The sequence below is a fragment of the Alosa pseudoharengus genome, unplaced genomic scaffold, assembly GCF_046254945.1.
Source record: "Alosa pseudoharengus isolate Yale_2024_CS ecotype anadromous, Long Island Sound unplaced genomic scaffold, YU_APseudo_1.1 YU_APseudo_1.1_scf_3, whole genome shotgun sequence".
In the NCBI taxonomy this organism is placed as follows: Eukaryota; Metazoa; Chordata; class Actinopteri; order Clupeiformes; family Clupeidae; genus Alosa; species Alosa pseudoharengus.
Window position 1 is genome coordinate 28,057,415 of NW_027468718.1, and position 16,188 is coordinate 28,073,602.

Sequence of the window (16,188 nt, forward strand, 5' to 3'; positions counted from 1 at the left end):
GCGATAAAATCTTATATTAGCCTACATAGCATGAGGTTTAATTTACACTATTTAATAGTTAAATTCGGAAGTCCCCCAAGGCTGCACAGAACACACAAGCCAGCAAGGGCGCGAGCCTGGGCCTGCATGTCCATTTGGTTGTAGGCTATGGAGAAAATATAAAGGCATTCCAATAACGTTGATTGGATGCACAAATTAACTTAATTTACACTTCCGTTTACTTGTAGCCTATGGAGTGGGCTCTCTCTGTAAAATATCAGGAAATTGAAGTAGCAGTGACACTAGATCCACCAAGGACTGAAATAGCAAACTAACAGTAGCACTGAATGAAACCAAATGCAACATAGGCCTACTCATTTCTGTCATAGGTGGCTTGCAATGGCTTGCCTTTCTGATGGCATTTTATTACAGTTAGGTCGTTGAATAGGCTACATCTTCACTTCTCAACTCACCCGCGTTTGCTTGTTGTCTACAGTAAAGCCATTTGGTATGGCATAGCCCGCTCCGATGTGCAGCTGTGAAAAAACACGGTCACGCAGGTTTCTGTGAATGTATAATACGCTCTATTTTCATAGGATGTAGTTCCTGCTTACCCGGATATATCTCCTAGTGAAGGCTCTCCCCTGAGTATTTCTCTCAGAGCCCAATTACAAGTTTCATCATCAATCATAAGCATTATTTATTCAGTGAAATGAATTTCTAATTAATAACTGATGAGCATTATGGCCTTGAAGACTGTAAAGCTATTAATTATAACTGGCCATGGGGAATACGTCTGCAAAGGACTACCTGGGAAATATGCACAGCCATGAGTACAGCAGCAGTTCAATAATCAGGTCTTCAGTGAGTGCAGTGTTTAGTCTGAAGTCATTTAATGATTATTGTCATGATTACATTCGTGAGTGGCACTTCAAAGGTGTCAGAGCAGCTACAATTACATTTACCTAATGTATCTTCAGCAAAGTTGCCACCCACTGTCAGACACTGCATTACATGCACAGGTTGGGAACACCCATGGCATTTTTTTTCTCCCTAAGAATAGCTTTTCTTTGGCTGCTACATCAGATCTCAAGGCCATCTCCAATAGACTTTAGACATAGGCATTTTACTGGACCCCGGTTACCTGGAGTTTGTCCTTGTAGATAACAGATCGTATAAAGAGTGAAATGACCACAACATGGGCTATTGTATAGTGGTTTCACATCATCAACCCGCCAAAGGCCCAGGGCAGTAGCCTATGTCTGTATGAGTATTAATGATGGTTTTGGAACAATGTTATGACAGCAGAACATTGTTGTTCCTTTTAAAAAATGACCCTATACTAAAAGTGGGATAGTGTTTTCTGGCTTTGAAAAGGCAGTAGAAAAGTGATCATAAGTTTATAATTGTTGTTTGCTATTTCTTTTTAACCCACATTTTTTAAAAGAAACAATGGAAAAGACCCATAAATTTTTTTGTTTCTCTGCCTCATACAGAAGACTTTATTAGTATAATTAATTTGTCAAGGCTAACAGAATGTTGAGTCCATAAAGGTACCTCTGGTTGGCCAGGGGAAATACCATCACTTTTATTCCAGTCACCTTCTCAGTCCATCTCTTGATCACTGCTGAGTTGCAAATGATGTGGTTCTGCTGTTCGGTGCAGAAAATTGATGGATATGTCCAAGAATTAGCCTTAGATTTTACAGAATGCTTATCTACTCAGAATATTAAGGTGAATATGTAGATGAGAAGCCTAATTGAGAAGAGTAATCAATACACTTATATCCCAGTCTTGTGTTCAATCCTCTGTTGAAAGCATTTTTAGGAGAGCTGCTCCTTATTTATCAAGTATGCATTTCATTCAAGTTTTAACCTTGGGTCAGCAGGTACTGTTCATGAATTAATAAAGATTATTGTTTTATTTCCATTCACTGACACCATCAAAATGGTGTCACATGAAAGAGACAAAAGGTGTCAAACTTTTGATGAAGAACCATGAAAAGCTCTAATTCTTTCATTTAGACAATGGAAATCAGTGAAGCAGGTCTTTAATTTGCACAATGTTACAATTCAGCACAATTTTCACACATTTGTGGCAGTTTTGCATATCTTCATCTCGCGAAATCTATCTCGAACAAACGGAGATGGATTGAGTCATGCATGGCTGTTTAAGCTATCCTGGGTAAATGTAATAAATGTGCATGACTATAATGCTGAATTGCAGCTCAGTGTCTTAATCTGCGATGCTCTTCCCTTCATTTGGGAAAAGCATATTCTGCCAAGCTTGGGATCCACCAATGGTGGCACTAAAATCATAGACTAGGCTTTTATTCAAACTGTTGTTTTCATTTCTTCCATCTTTAAAAATTATTCTTTTTAACAGTTTCAAGTATACATATATCCAACTATCACATCACCATTTGGGTACTAACATTGTCACAGAACAGTAGCTTAGTTTATGTGCAACAGTTTACAAAATACAAAAAGTTTATGTTTTTGTGTACAACCATTTGGAAACACGCACCAGTCCCCTAATTTGCCATCCTTTTGTGTTATGTACACATGTGCATGAAAAATATGTACAGCAATCAAGAATAAATTACTGGAAAGTGCAGTGTTCCTAGAACAAAATCACTTCAAAGTGCCAGACTTTGGTCATAATATGGGGTTGCCTGATTTCAAGCACATTGTTCAAATGTTATAGTGGTGATCATATTGTTAGTGTTTAATTAGGGGGCATGTACAGAAATTTTCCATGTGGAGCAAACAAACAAATGGAGCTTTGTGGGGAACATGGAGAATAGCTTCAAATGAATGGTCATGCCTTGTTCACAGAGGGGGTTAAGTAAAACCTGGTGCAGGAAAAAGGACCCAAGCAAAAGACACACCTATCCTTCACAATTTGAGATGCAAATATACACACATTCACACACATTGAGAGTGATCTTATATTTTATTTCCATGTGGTAAGAGGTATTGTGATTGATATGTGGATTTGCTCTCCCTTTTTTCCCTATCCATTTAAGTGAAATAATGTATGGAAGCAATCTAGCAACAGACATTTTGGAAAATCTATTTGAAATCATTTCAGCTGAAGCCCTGGCAGTTTGTCTTCTGAGGGGAGAGGAGCAAAGGATAATTGTCTGCAGCCTAGTAAAACACAGTATAACTGCCATCACACTTGAGTGAGCTTATAGCCAGGCAGTCCCAGGGCCTCTAGAAGATAGAGCAGTTAATGTTCCCTTTTATTTTAGAGGATATGTCACTTGTATCACAGATTTATACCATGATACAGCAATTTCGTCCAAACAGATGGATAATGGTGTCAACGGGAAAAAAGCCATGTTTTTATTGGGTTTACCGCAGATTGTTTAGATAGGGGCTCATGTCCAAGAGCCCTGCTAGCACTTTTTCTCTTAATCCCCCTAATCTCGGTGGTATTAGATTTGATCATTTTTGTTTGAAGGAGGAAAATGTGCCAGTAATGACTTCCTAATAGCAGACACAGGGGATACAAATCCACGGGCCTTGCTTCTGCACTGCTTCCATAAGCACCACTGATTTATAGAGGTCTTTATGACAGAAAGGAAAATGATGTGCTGCAGGTATAAATCAGGTGAGGAGGAGGAAATTGAACTTAGATATCATCTTGTCAGATGCTTAATGCTCTTCCTCCTGTCACATTCGATAGGGCCAATTTGGAGAATCCTGCAGAGGTAAAAAGAAGACAATTAACAATGACAGTGTGGTAATAGATGAAGCCATAAAGTGAACCTGCTGCCAGCAGGATGCGTTGTATGATTTCTACATGAGGTAGTGCCAGGGGCGGCTGTAAGTCCAGGCCAACCTTCACCATGTCGGGCCAGCACAGCGATGATGCCGGCTTTGAGTGTCCATGTATGATGTTTATGTTCTGCTGAAGGGTCGCTAAGGGAAGCAATCTCCTCCTCAGCCCAGATGGCATTGATGGCTACTGAACTGTGTGATGTCAGCGCAAAGTAATTATCATAATTATCGAGCACTTGTAGGAATGGCTGAGTTTCGTAAATCATTTTGGTGTCCCATTGATTTCTAATATAGTATTTTTAGACATCATTCTCAACTCCATCGATGTGTTGAGGATCACAATATGGATATACAATAAACTGCTAAACCATTTTAAAAAGGTCAGATGTTAATAAAATCTTGCCCATGAAAGGAGCAACAGCCACCCCTTTCTAATGAGGTGTATTCAATGTCATCCATGCTAAACTGAGAAAATATGGCTATAGAGGCTCTTCATAGACTAACAGATGGCTATCAAAGTGAAGGTGTTTCCCCATAACAGTGACTCACTGCTGATTGGTGTGAGATTCACAAGTCTGGCATTTTGAACAACAAATGCATTAAAATATCATTTCTGGGCATTTAGAAAGTTAACTAGAACAGTGCCTGTAAGGACAAAATCATGGAGCACACTATGATTAACACTAAGAATAATGTCAAAATCATCTGTGTTTTTGCCATTAGCCAGATGGTATGATAAACAGTGATGCTACTGGCTAGCCAAAAACTGCAGCCTGTGCTGCTAAAATGTAATTTGCTTCATATTCAAGTGCATCCACTTAAAAGTGACAAATCAGGTCGTTACTCTGATAGTGAATACCTTAGTGGCATCACCACTGAGCACCACTAGGTTATACTGACCTGGAGGGCTGTGGACATCAGACCTCTTCAGGTTCAAGACCTATGCACAATCAAGTTTTTTTGACACAGGGCAAGCCCTTCATTGGAAAATCCTCAAGTAAACAATAGTTTCCCCATACCAGGTGCAGTGTTTGCTTTCAGTTAGATGATGTTCCCTGACATGTTTTGTATATCTCATCCAATCAACTAAATGCTGTGAATATTGTTGATCCATTCTGATGGTCTGCTGACTACACTGTGTTGTCCGCCGCACCTGTCATGTTTCTTGATGAACCAATGTCACAACCAGTCGAGAAACTGCTCTGATGGAAGTCCACCTCCCTCCATGAGCGTTGTAGTTTCAAATGGTAATTTAGTACAAATCAACACAATTCTGGCACCTTATGACCTTTTCTAAAATGAATATATGCCACTCAACTTTTATCTTGTGACATTTAGAGTCTAAGCAGCCAGAAGCTAATGGCTAGAAATCAAGTGTACAGAACAATTTCCTCATTTAAACCATCAATGCAAACTCCTGTATAATTCTTTAATTCGATTTTAATGGCCCTCTGAAGAAGATAGGACAAGTATTACGCTATGATGACTTGGATAATGATGCTGATGTCAACATCCCATGGTGAACTTTAATAGTCTGAGCATGTTAATTGCTTTTGTGACACTTGTCTCATTATTTTTTTCCTATTATTTCACACATCCTCTTGAATGAAATTGCTAGCTCATTGCCAAATTAGAATGTTAAAACGATCCATTTGTAGACTGACGTGTAGCACTTTCATCCTGTATTGTGTGTTCTGTTAGGCAAAGGCTCTTTTGTTTGTTTGTTTGTTTGTTTTTTGCTCTGTAGAGGCAGACTATTTTTTGGTATTCAGTACACAGACATAGAGATAACGATAACAGTCTTTTTTCTACCTCTTTTTTCCCTTGTTTTACAGATGAGGAGAATCTTGAAGTGCTCACCCCCAAAAGGCAGCAAATGGAAAAGTGACATGGCGGGTGCACTTGTCTATTTTACTTATTCTGGGCCTCTGTTTCATATTCGGGCTCATATAGCCGGGTTATTTTCCTCCAGGGTTCAGGAGGCCATGCTCTTCCATTTCGACAGAAAATTGTTTCCCAGGATTTCAATCTTTGGCTGTGAGATATGACAAAACACAATATCAAGAACACTTATGTTTCTTATCTGCCATTTTTGGGGGGTATAAATAAAAGATCAGTATAAATTTGAGTCAAGCGAAACGGAATGTGTGTGTGTGTGAAAGATGAGAGTGAAAAGAGCTATGGACCTTGGGACGGCCCGGACTGTACACTCACATTCTGGATTCAGAATTACTTCTGCACAGAGGCCATCTCTGTCATTTGTCATCCTTGGAAATCAATTAGTGGCCCTCAGATAACACAGAGCTCACGTAATCTCTGCTGTATGGACAAATAGCTCAATGCTGTCTAAAAAAAAGATCTACTCATTTTTCCTCTCATTGTCTAATACATTACAAATCTTTTGGGCCGTGTTTCCAACAGCATTTACTATCCCAGTTGTGGAGCTCTGAGGCACACACCTATCCCCTGGTATTAGACCCTTATGACAAGTGCACTGCTATTAAAGCACACTGATTAATTGCTGCTCAGATGCTGCGCTAATACACATGTTTGAATTTGAGACTGTGTTTTGATACAACATCAGAATCACTTGAGGTTAACGTCACCACTGAGACAACATCTGTCAGAGAAGAAATCATTTTGCTTTTTTTCCCCTTTTAGTTTGATATATATTCCATTTGACCGTTTGTAAGGTATATTACTCTTAAGTGAACAACCATCTTAAAAGCACAAAGGCAATTTAAAAAAAAAGAGACAGATGGATTTGGCTGTAGCGGTTACCTACAAGAAGTGGAAGATGCATTGTCTAGTATTTGTTTCTAATCTCTCCATCTGTTCCCTGAGTGAAATCTTCCATAAAGCAGCTTTTGCATTGTGAAGAAGAAAACCTATCTTTGAACGAGAAGATTGCATGGCTTCCAAATTGATGGGAATTCAAAACCCACAAAATGATTTTTACTGACAGTGCACTCTATGGTGTCAAATAAAATAAATGTCATTTCAGAAAATGATATAATGCAGACAGCAAGATGTGTGACTCTGGTTTAAAGATGGAATGCTCAGTATACAGACATGTCTCATGAACAAGTCAGGATGTCTAACATGCACCTCAGAGTGGGGACCAAGCGGGTGGTTCACAAACACTTGATCTACATCATATATGCTGCAATAAGGATCAAATGTCCTATTGACGGCGTTTTTCTCCCTGTGCTCTGCAATTGCCAGAGGTCAAACTCACACGGCGTGTGTGTGAAGTCAGGTGTTACTGTCCGTGTGACATTGATGCATTGCTAAGTACAAAGGGTCACGTCTCTGTAAACATATATTATCAAAACCCAAAGACAAATGTGTGATGGTGACCCTGCTGCCAGTCCACAGTGTGCGTGGAGGCGGAGGGGACCTGGAGAGGCAGAGGGCAATTCAAGCAGAGATGGCTCTCTTGTTGCAAATGAAGAGGGTCAAGCAATCAAGATTGGCTGGGCTGGCGTGTCAGTGCCATTATCTAACACTGTCTGAAATGATCAATGAGCTAAAATAAAATGATCACAAGCTAAAATAGGCTGGCTAATGAAAACGGACGGTGTTTTAACGCGTTCTTTTCGACATCCCCAGTGACAGGGCAGATAGAATGGGTGCAGGGTGGCGGCTGGGCAATAAACTGGACCACTAACACCCCTAATACCCAATTTCAGCTTAAAAACGGGGGCATGCTTGCTTTTCTCTGTGAGGAGTGAAAAGGTCAGTTAACTTCTGTGTTAGCATGCAGACACATGACCCTTGGCCCGAGTTATATAGACCTATTTCAAACATACCCTGTTGCAAAAATCCTTTTAATTTTATGCAAATAAAAGTATAATTTTCATCTTGCTTTTTAGAGTCCTGAATTTGATATTCACATATCTATTGTTTATCTAAATTATGACTCCAAAACAACACAAAAGAGCTCTTTAAAAATACTTTATTGACAATCCATGGCATTTATCTCTTCACGAGTATATTGGCTACAGTTTGAAAAAAATAACATACTTCACATATCTTCCTTTATCTAGAAAAATGCAAAGTACAAAGGCACTATGGTTTACTATATATCAGCTTCCTTGGATGAAATAAATAACCCCTAAACATTCCTATCAGTGTACCAGAATTGTAAACATGTGGTTGGTGACCGTTTAAAACCAACTCAATACTTTCCATGAAAGGCACTGTACCAGAGACCTAAATATCTTATATAAATATTATAAATATTCATCATTACATCAGAAAGTGTATATTTCATTATTGTATGAAAACTAGCACACAGAAAATATACATTCAAACATGAAACACAACAGTGCCAACATGGCGAGACATTATTTTTTTCTCTTTCAGACATCAGGAAAAAAACTCACTCATTGCTAAAACTGTACTTATTGCTACTGAATGTGAACACTTAGGTCAGTCCATGCCAGGGTTAGTTAATGCTACTCCAGTGAAAACAGAAGAGGTGTATAACAGTATGGAAGCTGAGGGCTTGGCTACTTGAACTATTTCATACAGACTTTTTATTCTCATGAACACCATCTCTAATATTTCTGAATATTTACATACAATCCCTTTTTTCACACTTCCATTGGCATTTCCAGAATTTGTGACCGCTTCCTGCATCACGTACAGCATTGATGATCCATTATTAAGAACGTAAAAGAGAAAATAACAAAAAGAGAACTTAATTAAACAAAACTCAACTACACCCAAAATAGAGAGCGGGCAAAATGCTTGGGACCGGGCATTCCTCATACGGAAACACACCATGTGAAATTCCTCCGTAGACGCCGTAGACGTCCTCTTCACTCCACCTCCATGGCAGACACATCGTGTTCCTCATCTGATTTGTCTGACTGGGGATCTTTTGGCTCTGGGCTTTGGGGAGTGTCTGTGGTGGGCTCCTCCATGGCAGACTCCTCGGGAGCGGACTCCTCGGGAGCGGACTCCTGCTTCTCCAACTCTGGGACCTCACACTCAGCCGCGGCTGCCTTCTCGCTCTCCTCTGAAACACAAAAACATCGTTTATCATTTAACCAGAACACACAAACGATGTCCAAAGGACAGACTACAGATGAATTAGCAACAACATGATGAGCATAATGAACAGAGCACTGGCACGAGCCACGAGTTTCAGCAAGGAGGGCTTTTGCGAATGACGAAGGAAGGCTTTGGGAAGCCAAGGCTTTGTAACTAGGCAGGGCCAGACACAGAGATGAAAGCAGCCAAAGCCTCTAATCCCTCAGCGAATCTGTCTTCAGATCCAAAATGAGATCAAGCAAATGTCCCCATTAAAGCTGAGGGGCTGGGTGGATTTAAGCAGAGACATGATGCAACAGTGATACCGGATGAAGAAAGACTGATGCCAGTTCACCACTAGGTTAAAAAAAAAAGAAAAAAACAATAGAGAAACAAATATAGGCTTGCATCATATGTGCCAACGTAGAACAAGAAAAACAAAGAGGCACATCTAGTCATTCAAGACCCATTCATTTTCAACAGAGGGATCAGAGATGAGGCCATCCTCACAGAGAAGTCACAGATGATGCCTTGACAGAAGAGCCTACACTGGGAATGCCTCTGTACGACTACCAACTCCACGCCTCAACCCCAATATGCCCCACTGCCGACCTACCACAACCAATCACAGTCCCTGACAAAACTATCAAATGACTAAACAAGCACCCCCTCCTCCGCTGAACTTCATCATAAATCACGTCTGTGGGCTCCCCTCCCCTCCCGGCGCTAGGCACTGTACCTGTGGCAGCAGGGGTGGGGTCAGGTTCGGTGACGGGGGCTGCAGGTGTGGCGGCGGGGTCAGCGATCATCCTCCTCTCAGCACTGTGCTCGGGCAGGCGTGGGGCCTGAGGACGCGTCTTCCTCGCCGGGTTCAAGAAATAACAGTAGGCACAACGGAACGCTTTAGGGGGGGGGGGGGGCAGAAAAGACATAAATAAACAAAGACTTCTTAAATAAAGCAGCACCCAAAGTGCACATCTTCTGACCTGTCAAAGGCCCTTTTTTATAGACGCTTAGGTTAATATATATGAAAATGAAACTGATGATACTCTTAAGGCAAAAAAACCAAAAAAACAATAGACACATAAATGGAGGCGATGGAGGGGCTACACTTGTTTGCATATTCAATCTAGAAACGGCCTCTTGTTTTTTCCCCTCCTCTTCACTTACAAAGGCCAGGGGGAGCAACAGCTTTTAAAAGCCTTATGATATACTGGCCTGCCAAATGTTAGAGGGCAAATGAAGGTGCCGTGCTTGATGGAGACTGACAGGAGCGCTTGTGTTTCTCTAAATCTTACCGATGTATTCAAATTCCTCTTTTAATGCCATGCCGTTATGCGAAAGGCACTGCTGGCATATAAGGGCATATCTAGGAGAGAGGGAGAAAGGATAGAGAGAAGGGGGGGGGGGGGTAAAACAACATTGGCTTTCAGGATACTCACACAACATAACTGACAGCAGGCAATCACAGCCTGTTTCCAACAGTGTATAAGAGCTCTCTGTCAACACCATAAAATGCACTTGAAAACAATCAATTTAACAAAATTGCTTAAATATACATAACTAATTCATTAAAAAGTAATTATCAACTGACGAGTTAGAATCTCTGGTATTACCTGTTCTGTGGACCATCCCCAACAAAGTACTCAATGACCCTGTCCAAGGCACCCCTCTCTCGGGGGAGAACGGGTCTGGCAAGGGGTGGACCAGGGGGGTGCATGCCTGGAACACAATGCAGACCAAACACAATGACTAGCATGCCCCACAACCACTACTGTAAACACAAGCCATCACTATGCCATAGCCCCAAGGTTAAAATATAACACACCAGCATGTGCACGCACGCACACACACACACACACACACACGGCCGCACGTACATACACACACACGTGAACAAATAGGTGCCAAGCCTCAGGTCTCAGTGTTACCAACAGGAGCCGGTGATAAATTGGTTGAAAGGGACACATTTTAATAATTACTTGGAAATGGACCTCCCTTCAGAGTCTTGTGTCAGAGAGCTCCTGCTGGGCCGCTGAGTGGTAATTAATATAATTTAACATCAAGAGTGAATCATAGGAAGATGACTGGTCATTTCTGCGAGACTTGGCAAAGTCCCCGGCTCCCCGCTGCTTATTAATTTACCAGCATATGGAAACTCTGTGGTGACTCTGTGCATCAAATTGCTTTTCACATTCAATTTTCAGCAAAAAACAGGGGAGAAAATAGAGTTCCCAATTCCAGGAAATATGACCGTTCACAGTCTCAAAAACAGCACAAAGAAAATATTATTCAAAGCTATGTAATAGTTTGTCTCTCAATGGGCACATATTAGGGAATGTCCTACTGCACAGCTGGCAATAGATATTTCTACAGAAAAACATGTGACGGAGTTAAGGAGTATGTCTTTCCATATCAACTCTATGGTTGTGCTGGTCAGGCTGTTCCAACATGTTCCCCCTTCTAAAACCTATGCAACTGAAAAAAAGTATGCTTTATCAAAGACTATTCCTTATATGGGCATTGGTTATTTTTGGTTAATCTGAGTATTTTCACTTGGCAAAAGCACACACTACAGAGTTAGAGACTAACAATTAGGCAACATATTCCTCTAGCTGCTGCTGTCTATCCACATATAATAGATCAACACTTGAAATTACACACTCCAAATAATTTTTCTAAGTTGACAGGTCAAATGGTTGAATTCTCAGTGGTTACATGTCCAAGCTCAACCTATATTCATAGTCTTGCAATGCATTGCTCTTCAATAACATGTGCAGGGGTCAGGGTGTTCTTTCTGTGTGATCCAGACTCACCCATACCAGGCACTGGAGTTCCAGGGGTCATGGGTCTTCTGATGAAGGTATGTTGGGCGGCCGCAGCAGCCAGGTTCCTCTCTGGGGGGCCGCCAGGGGCCGTGTGATGGGCTGCGTTGGAGGATTTAGCGGCCGGTGCGACGGGAGGAAGGCGTGCAGGGCCAGGACTGGGGGCCACCATAGGCATTGAACGTGGAGTGACATTTCTCTGACGGAGCTCTAGAATAAGTACGCACAAGATCTCTGTTACTCCACGTTCAAAGAATTCGTCCTGAGCAGGACGTTCCTACACAGGGTCTAATAGCTCCGATACAAACGATCAAACAAGAGAGGCTGCTGGACATATGTCCTACCTTGGCCTGGTCTTGGGGTCATAGGTTGCCCATGCGGCGTAGATTCCAACTCCTGCATTATCAATGAGAAACATTAGACATGCTCTGCCAGGTTCACCAGGTCCCAATCTGAATCATGCAAGGAGGGCGAAACTTACTATTTTTTTCTTTGAGTCTGGATCGAACCTTTCCAGAATCAGTTTAGCATTTTTGTAGGTTTCTGTTTCCATCACCTGTTCAAGCTGAAGAACACAGAGTGAGGATTTGAGAGTGCACAGATGACACAGTTGTTTCTATATGCAAACATAAATACAGAAACAAACAATGCATTACACATGCCTAGTCTTATACATGAGCTCAGTATAAACATGAACCAGTCTGGCAAAGGAACACAAAATAACAATCAGAAAGATCTACATAAGATATGTTACAAACGATGCATCATGTCCAGAACTGTAATAATAAAGTGGGGAATAACACAGTTGGTAATGACCAACCACAGACATAACATTCAAATAAACAAACTCACAAAAACAAACAATCAAATCCAAATAGTAAGATTTACAGATCACACTTGGTTCTCCTTTTGCTTGCCAACTAAGGGAAGAACCAAATACGGCTAATTGTTTGCACATAATGAAAAGAATAATTACATGCACTACTCCGATAATGAAAAGTGTGAAAATCCATCAGCTATAATTATTGAAAGTTATTAGACATGACAGTACATGACAAGCAATTTCTCAGATTTATTTCCTGCTACCGCTAAATGCTATTAATTCAAAGACAGACATTAGTCGAGCAGTCTGCAAAGCAAAGTCTCCGTGCCAATTAACCGCTGTCTGCATTGATTTTAGATTATTTATTAGGAGCAGAAATTATCTCTCTGCAATGTGGTGCAAGGTGGAGGCTCAATAGCAACTGTGAGTGAGGAAACTCAGCAGCCAGCAGCCGTCTTGTAACTGTCTCACATTCTACAGCTAAGTGAGGAGTGAAGCTCTACAAGGGTAAACAGAACCAGTGTGAACCAGACTGAAGTCAAGGTTAAGAAACACAAATGATGAGCAGAAGCACATCTCATACTGCAGACGCTAGCACTTTTCTTTGACCGGTCTGACACATCATGATGCCTGCCTCTAATGCTGTGAGATGTGGAAGCCAACAATATAGAAGACAAACACACACAGTCATAATCACATTCTCAAAACTAAAGTGCATTGAGAAGGAACACTATACTTACTATTTTTCTTTTTTGTGATTTAAGGTCTTCTAATTTCTCATCTTGGAGAGAAAAAGGGGATTGCAAGAACATTTAATGATTTGGATGCTGCTGTTAATAGAAAAATCACTTGGTCAATCAAGATTATTAGGCAGATGGATTAAAATTCTTAATATGAAAGAAAAGGCCTTACTATTTCGTTCCGTTCTTTTAGAAAACAAAGCGATCATGAGTTTCCTCAGGAACCATATTCTATGGACAGAATAATTCACTCCAGAGATTAAAACACAAACGCGGGATTACACATGAAATGATCCAAAAATTAAACGAAGTCATTAAAAGCTAAACACTCACAATATTGGAAACACTAGAAATGGCAGTGCCAGGATGAGTCTTCCAATCATCTGTTCTGGAAGGTACCACACATACACAACTACACAACTGATGAGGTAGAGGAGGGCCGAGTAGAGGAGTAGTCTTGCCACCCATATCTTCAACTGTCTCTGATTCTTTTCTCTGTATTCTTCAAAGGCCTGTATGTCCTGGAATAAAGATGTAGCATTCATCGTAAAACACATATGAAGAAACAAACATGACAACTAAACATCCATAGACAGGCCTAGTGGACTAAACTGAACTGCATTATGGTTTGGTTTAATCATTCTTCAAATCAGACAGAAACAAGAAAGGCAGTCATGATAATTAGGTGGCTCCCAACAGACTGAAATTAATGAAACATAAATATTATATTCATACAGCCCATGGAGACTATTAACAAACAAGCATCGGCCTCCTAGTTTAAATATACCGAGGCATGATTTCTGCACAGACCAAACCTATTTCTACTCCAAGGGACTCTCTGCAGCAACCTGGTTAAATGTCATTAGGGGTGTCATATGACTTCAACAGAAGTTCTATTCATTCAAAAACACTCAGGTTTAGCAGACACACACACAAATGTTCTTAGCTCTTAGAGTCAATCTCCAAAACTACCATCCCCATACTTATTTATATGTATTTGAGCCACTGTAAAACACTGCTGAGCTGGCATGGCACGGTAAACATGTGTGACTGTCACTCTAAGATAATTCTTGGGATAGATTGATCTCAGACTGTCTGCAACTAGCCTAAGTGAACGGCTATGTACAGAGGCTGGTCCATCCAAAAATACCTCCTTGATTTACACTATTTTGACCTTTCTTGGGGTAAATTGCTTGAGGCTCACTATTATATAAGCCAGTCATAAGAAGGACAAAGTCAATGTGAGTAAAGACTAATCACCTAACAGTGCAGCTAACAGACAGGTGGTGGGAGAAGGCAGTTTCTTACCTTATCAATGCCTTCTAACACTTCAACAGTGGTGGGCTTAGCCTGTTAAAGAAAACATTTATGTATCACAACACTCTTCCTTCATTATTAAAATGACACTGCAATGTTTGGATGGAAATACAATGCAAATTAAACAAATCATGCGAAACCTAAACAATATCTTCAAACATGGGAATACCTAATCTGTCAAGACATGTGACATGTACAGTAAACCCATTTCATTTTTTTTTCCAGGAGGTAAGCACATGTTCAGCAAACAAAGTTTTGCATACCTTACAGCAAACTGTGGCCACAATGCAAACATATGAGACATGGCAAGAACGTTATCTAATGAGATGTGGCAAGGAATGGCAGGGAAATGTTTCGCAATAGGCCAGTGCAGTAAAGTGCACTAGTCAGAGATTCCAAACATACCCTCCACCGGGATACTATAGCACCCATCTCTTCTCAGACCCAATGCAGTCAGACACTCCTTTGAGCCTCAGCAGTCCCAGAATGGAAAGTCTCTACACCTGTTGATAACAAACTTAACTAAGGCCCAAAAGAGTACTGTAACACAATCACATATGAAACTTGGACAAAGCACCAAGATTGGACGTGAACTAGTCTGGTCAGACATGACATAATGTGCGCTTGAGACATGTCTTTGGTCAATGATTAATAATTGCACAAGTTGTAGACAGCTGAACCTTGTATGCATCTCATTCCCAGAACATTAAGACCAGAACAAGAGAGCTTGATAATACCAACTAAGACTCATGGCATCATAACCCACTTCAGAGAGGCGTAGTAACATTACACGGGGCTATTTTGGACTAAGCCTCGATTAGCATCACATCCACCGTCTCGTAGTCTCCAAACACCATTCATCGTATGGACCTCGGTTATCTACACGAATAAAGCATACAGTGTCACGTATAACAACGCTATTTAAACGTATCTCGACCAGAAAAACCTAGCGACATTTTATAAATACGTAAGGTAGCCTAGTTTTCTTTCAAACGTTATTCACAACTTACTTTGCTGTTAAATGCAGCAATCAAACTTGCATCATACGATGTCAATTTTATTCAAAAGTGCAATAAAATAAAACTGGACACGATAAAGCATGATTTGTTAATAAGAATGATGACTTACTTCGGTGCAATACTGTCTAGATAAACAGTACATTTTCCCATAAATCGTCTCCGTCTTCTAACGTTATTGTTGGGTTCATAGATGGCTTCGCTAGCTGACGTGTTAGCAAAGGGCACTGCTGACCTAGTGCTACTGGAAAAACTCACTATCAGCGATGAATTGGCTATCAAATAACCTAGATGCACTTTGGGTTTTGAGTAATTCCATTTTGCTATTGTTGCATTTAAGTTGGGTACATCATAGAAAGCTTACTACTTATACTGACAACATCAAAACTTGCACCCTAACGCTACATCCAAGCCCTTCCTACTTGCTGCAAACTGTCGAGCTAACGCTAACGGTAGGCTACACTGGCTGCAGACTGTAGACATCACAAAATCGCTTTACTTGCAAATCCCATGTGTAACAACCCGCCAAAACACATAAATCCTTATCAAAAATCAGTCCATATTCGTCAATCAATACCCAGCGCTTACCTTACCAGCATACAACTGTTGCCTAACAGTGTGAGATTAGCCAGCTATGAAAACTTTCAAAGTGACGTCACC

General features: G+C 40.7%; 1 protein-coding gene across 6 annotated transcripts; it reads right to left on the reverse strand.

Moving 5' to 3' along the window:
• Positions 1 to 7,707: 7,707 nt before the first annotated feature.
• Positions 7,708 to 16,188, reverse strand: lnpa (limb and neural patterns a). 6 transcript variants are annotated; one of them, XM_076263807.1, is made up of 13 exons: positions 16,122 to 16,188; positions 14,918 to 15,015; positions 14,504 to 14,545; positions 13,529 to 13,716; positions 13,368 to 13,426; positions 13,196 to 13,236; positions 12,114 to 12,197; positions 11,977 to 12,028; positions 11,624 to 11,842; positions 10,424 to 10,529; positions 10,106 to 10,176; positions 9,547 to 9,708; positions 7,708 to 8,793 (listed from the first exon to the last, which is right to left on the reverse strand). In XM_076263807.1, the coding sequence occupies exons 2-13, from the start codon at positions 14,942 to 14,944 to the stop codon at positions 8,594 to 8,596; spliced, it is 1,251 nt and encodes a 416-aa protein (XP_076119922.1). In that variant the 5' UTR covers positions 14,945 to 15,015; positions 16,122 to 16,188; the 3' UTR covers positions 7,708 to 8,593. The 6 variants fall into 6 exon arrangements, with proteins under 6 accessions (XP_076119922.1, XP_076119923.1, XP_076119918.1 ...); XM_076263808.1 differs by having other exon boundaries at positions 11,630 to 11,842; positions 16,117 to 16,188; XM_076263803.1 differs by having other exon boundaries at positions 16,117 to 16,188.

Excerpts from the sequence above, each read along its gene's own strand:
- lnpa (XM_076263807.1), bottom strand. The coding sequence starts at position 14,944 with ATGGGTGCTATAGTATCCCGGTGGAGG. Across the intron at positions 11,843-11,976 it reads GACCCCAAGACCAGGCCAAG|AGCTCCGTCAGAGAAATGTC; the intron begins GTAGGACATATG and ends TACTTATTCTAG. Across the intron at positions 8,794-9,546 it reads CCCCACCCCTGCTGCCACAG|AGGAGAGCGAGAAGGCAGCC; the intron begins GTACAGTGCCTA and ends TTTGTGTTTCAG.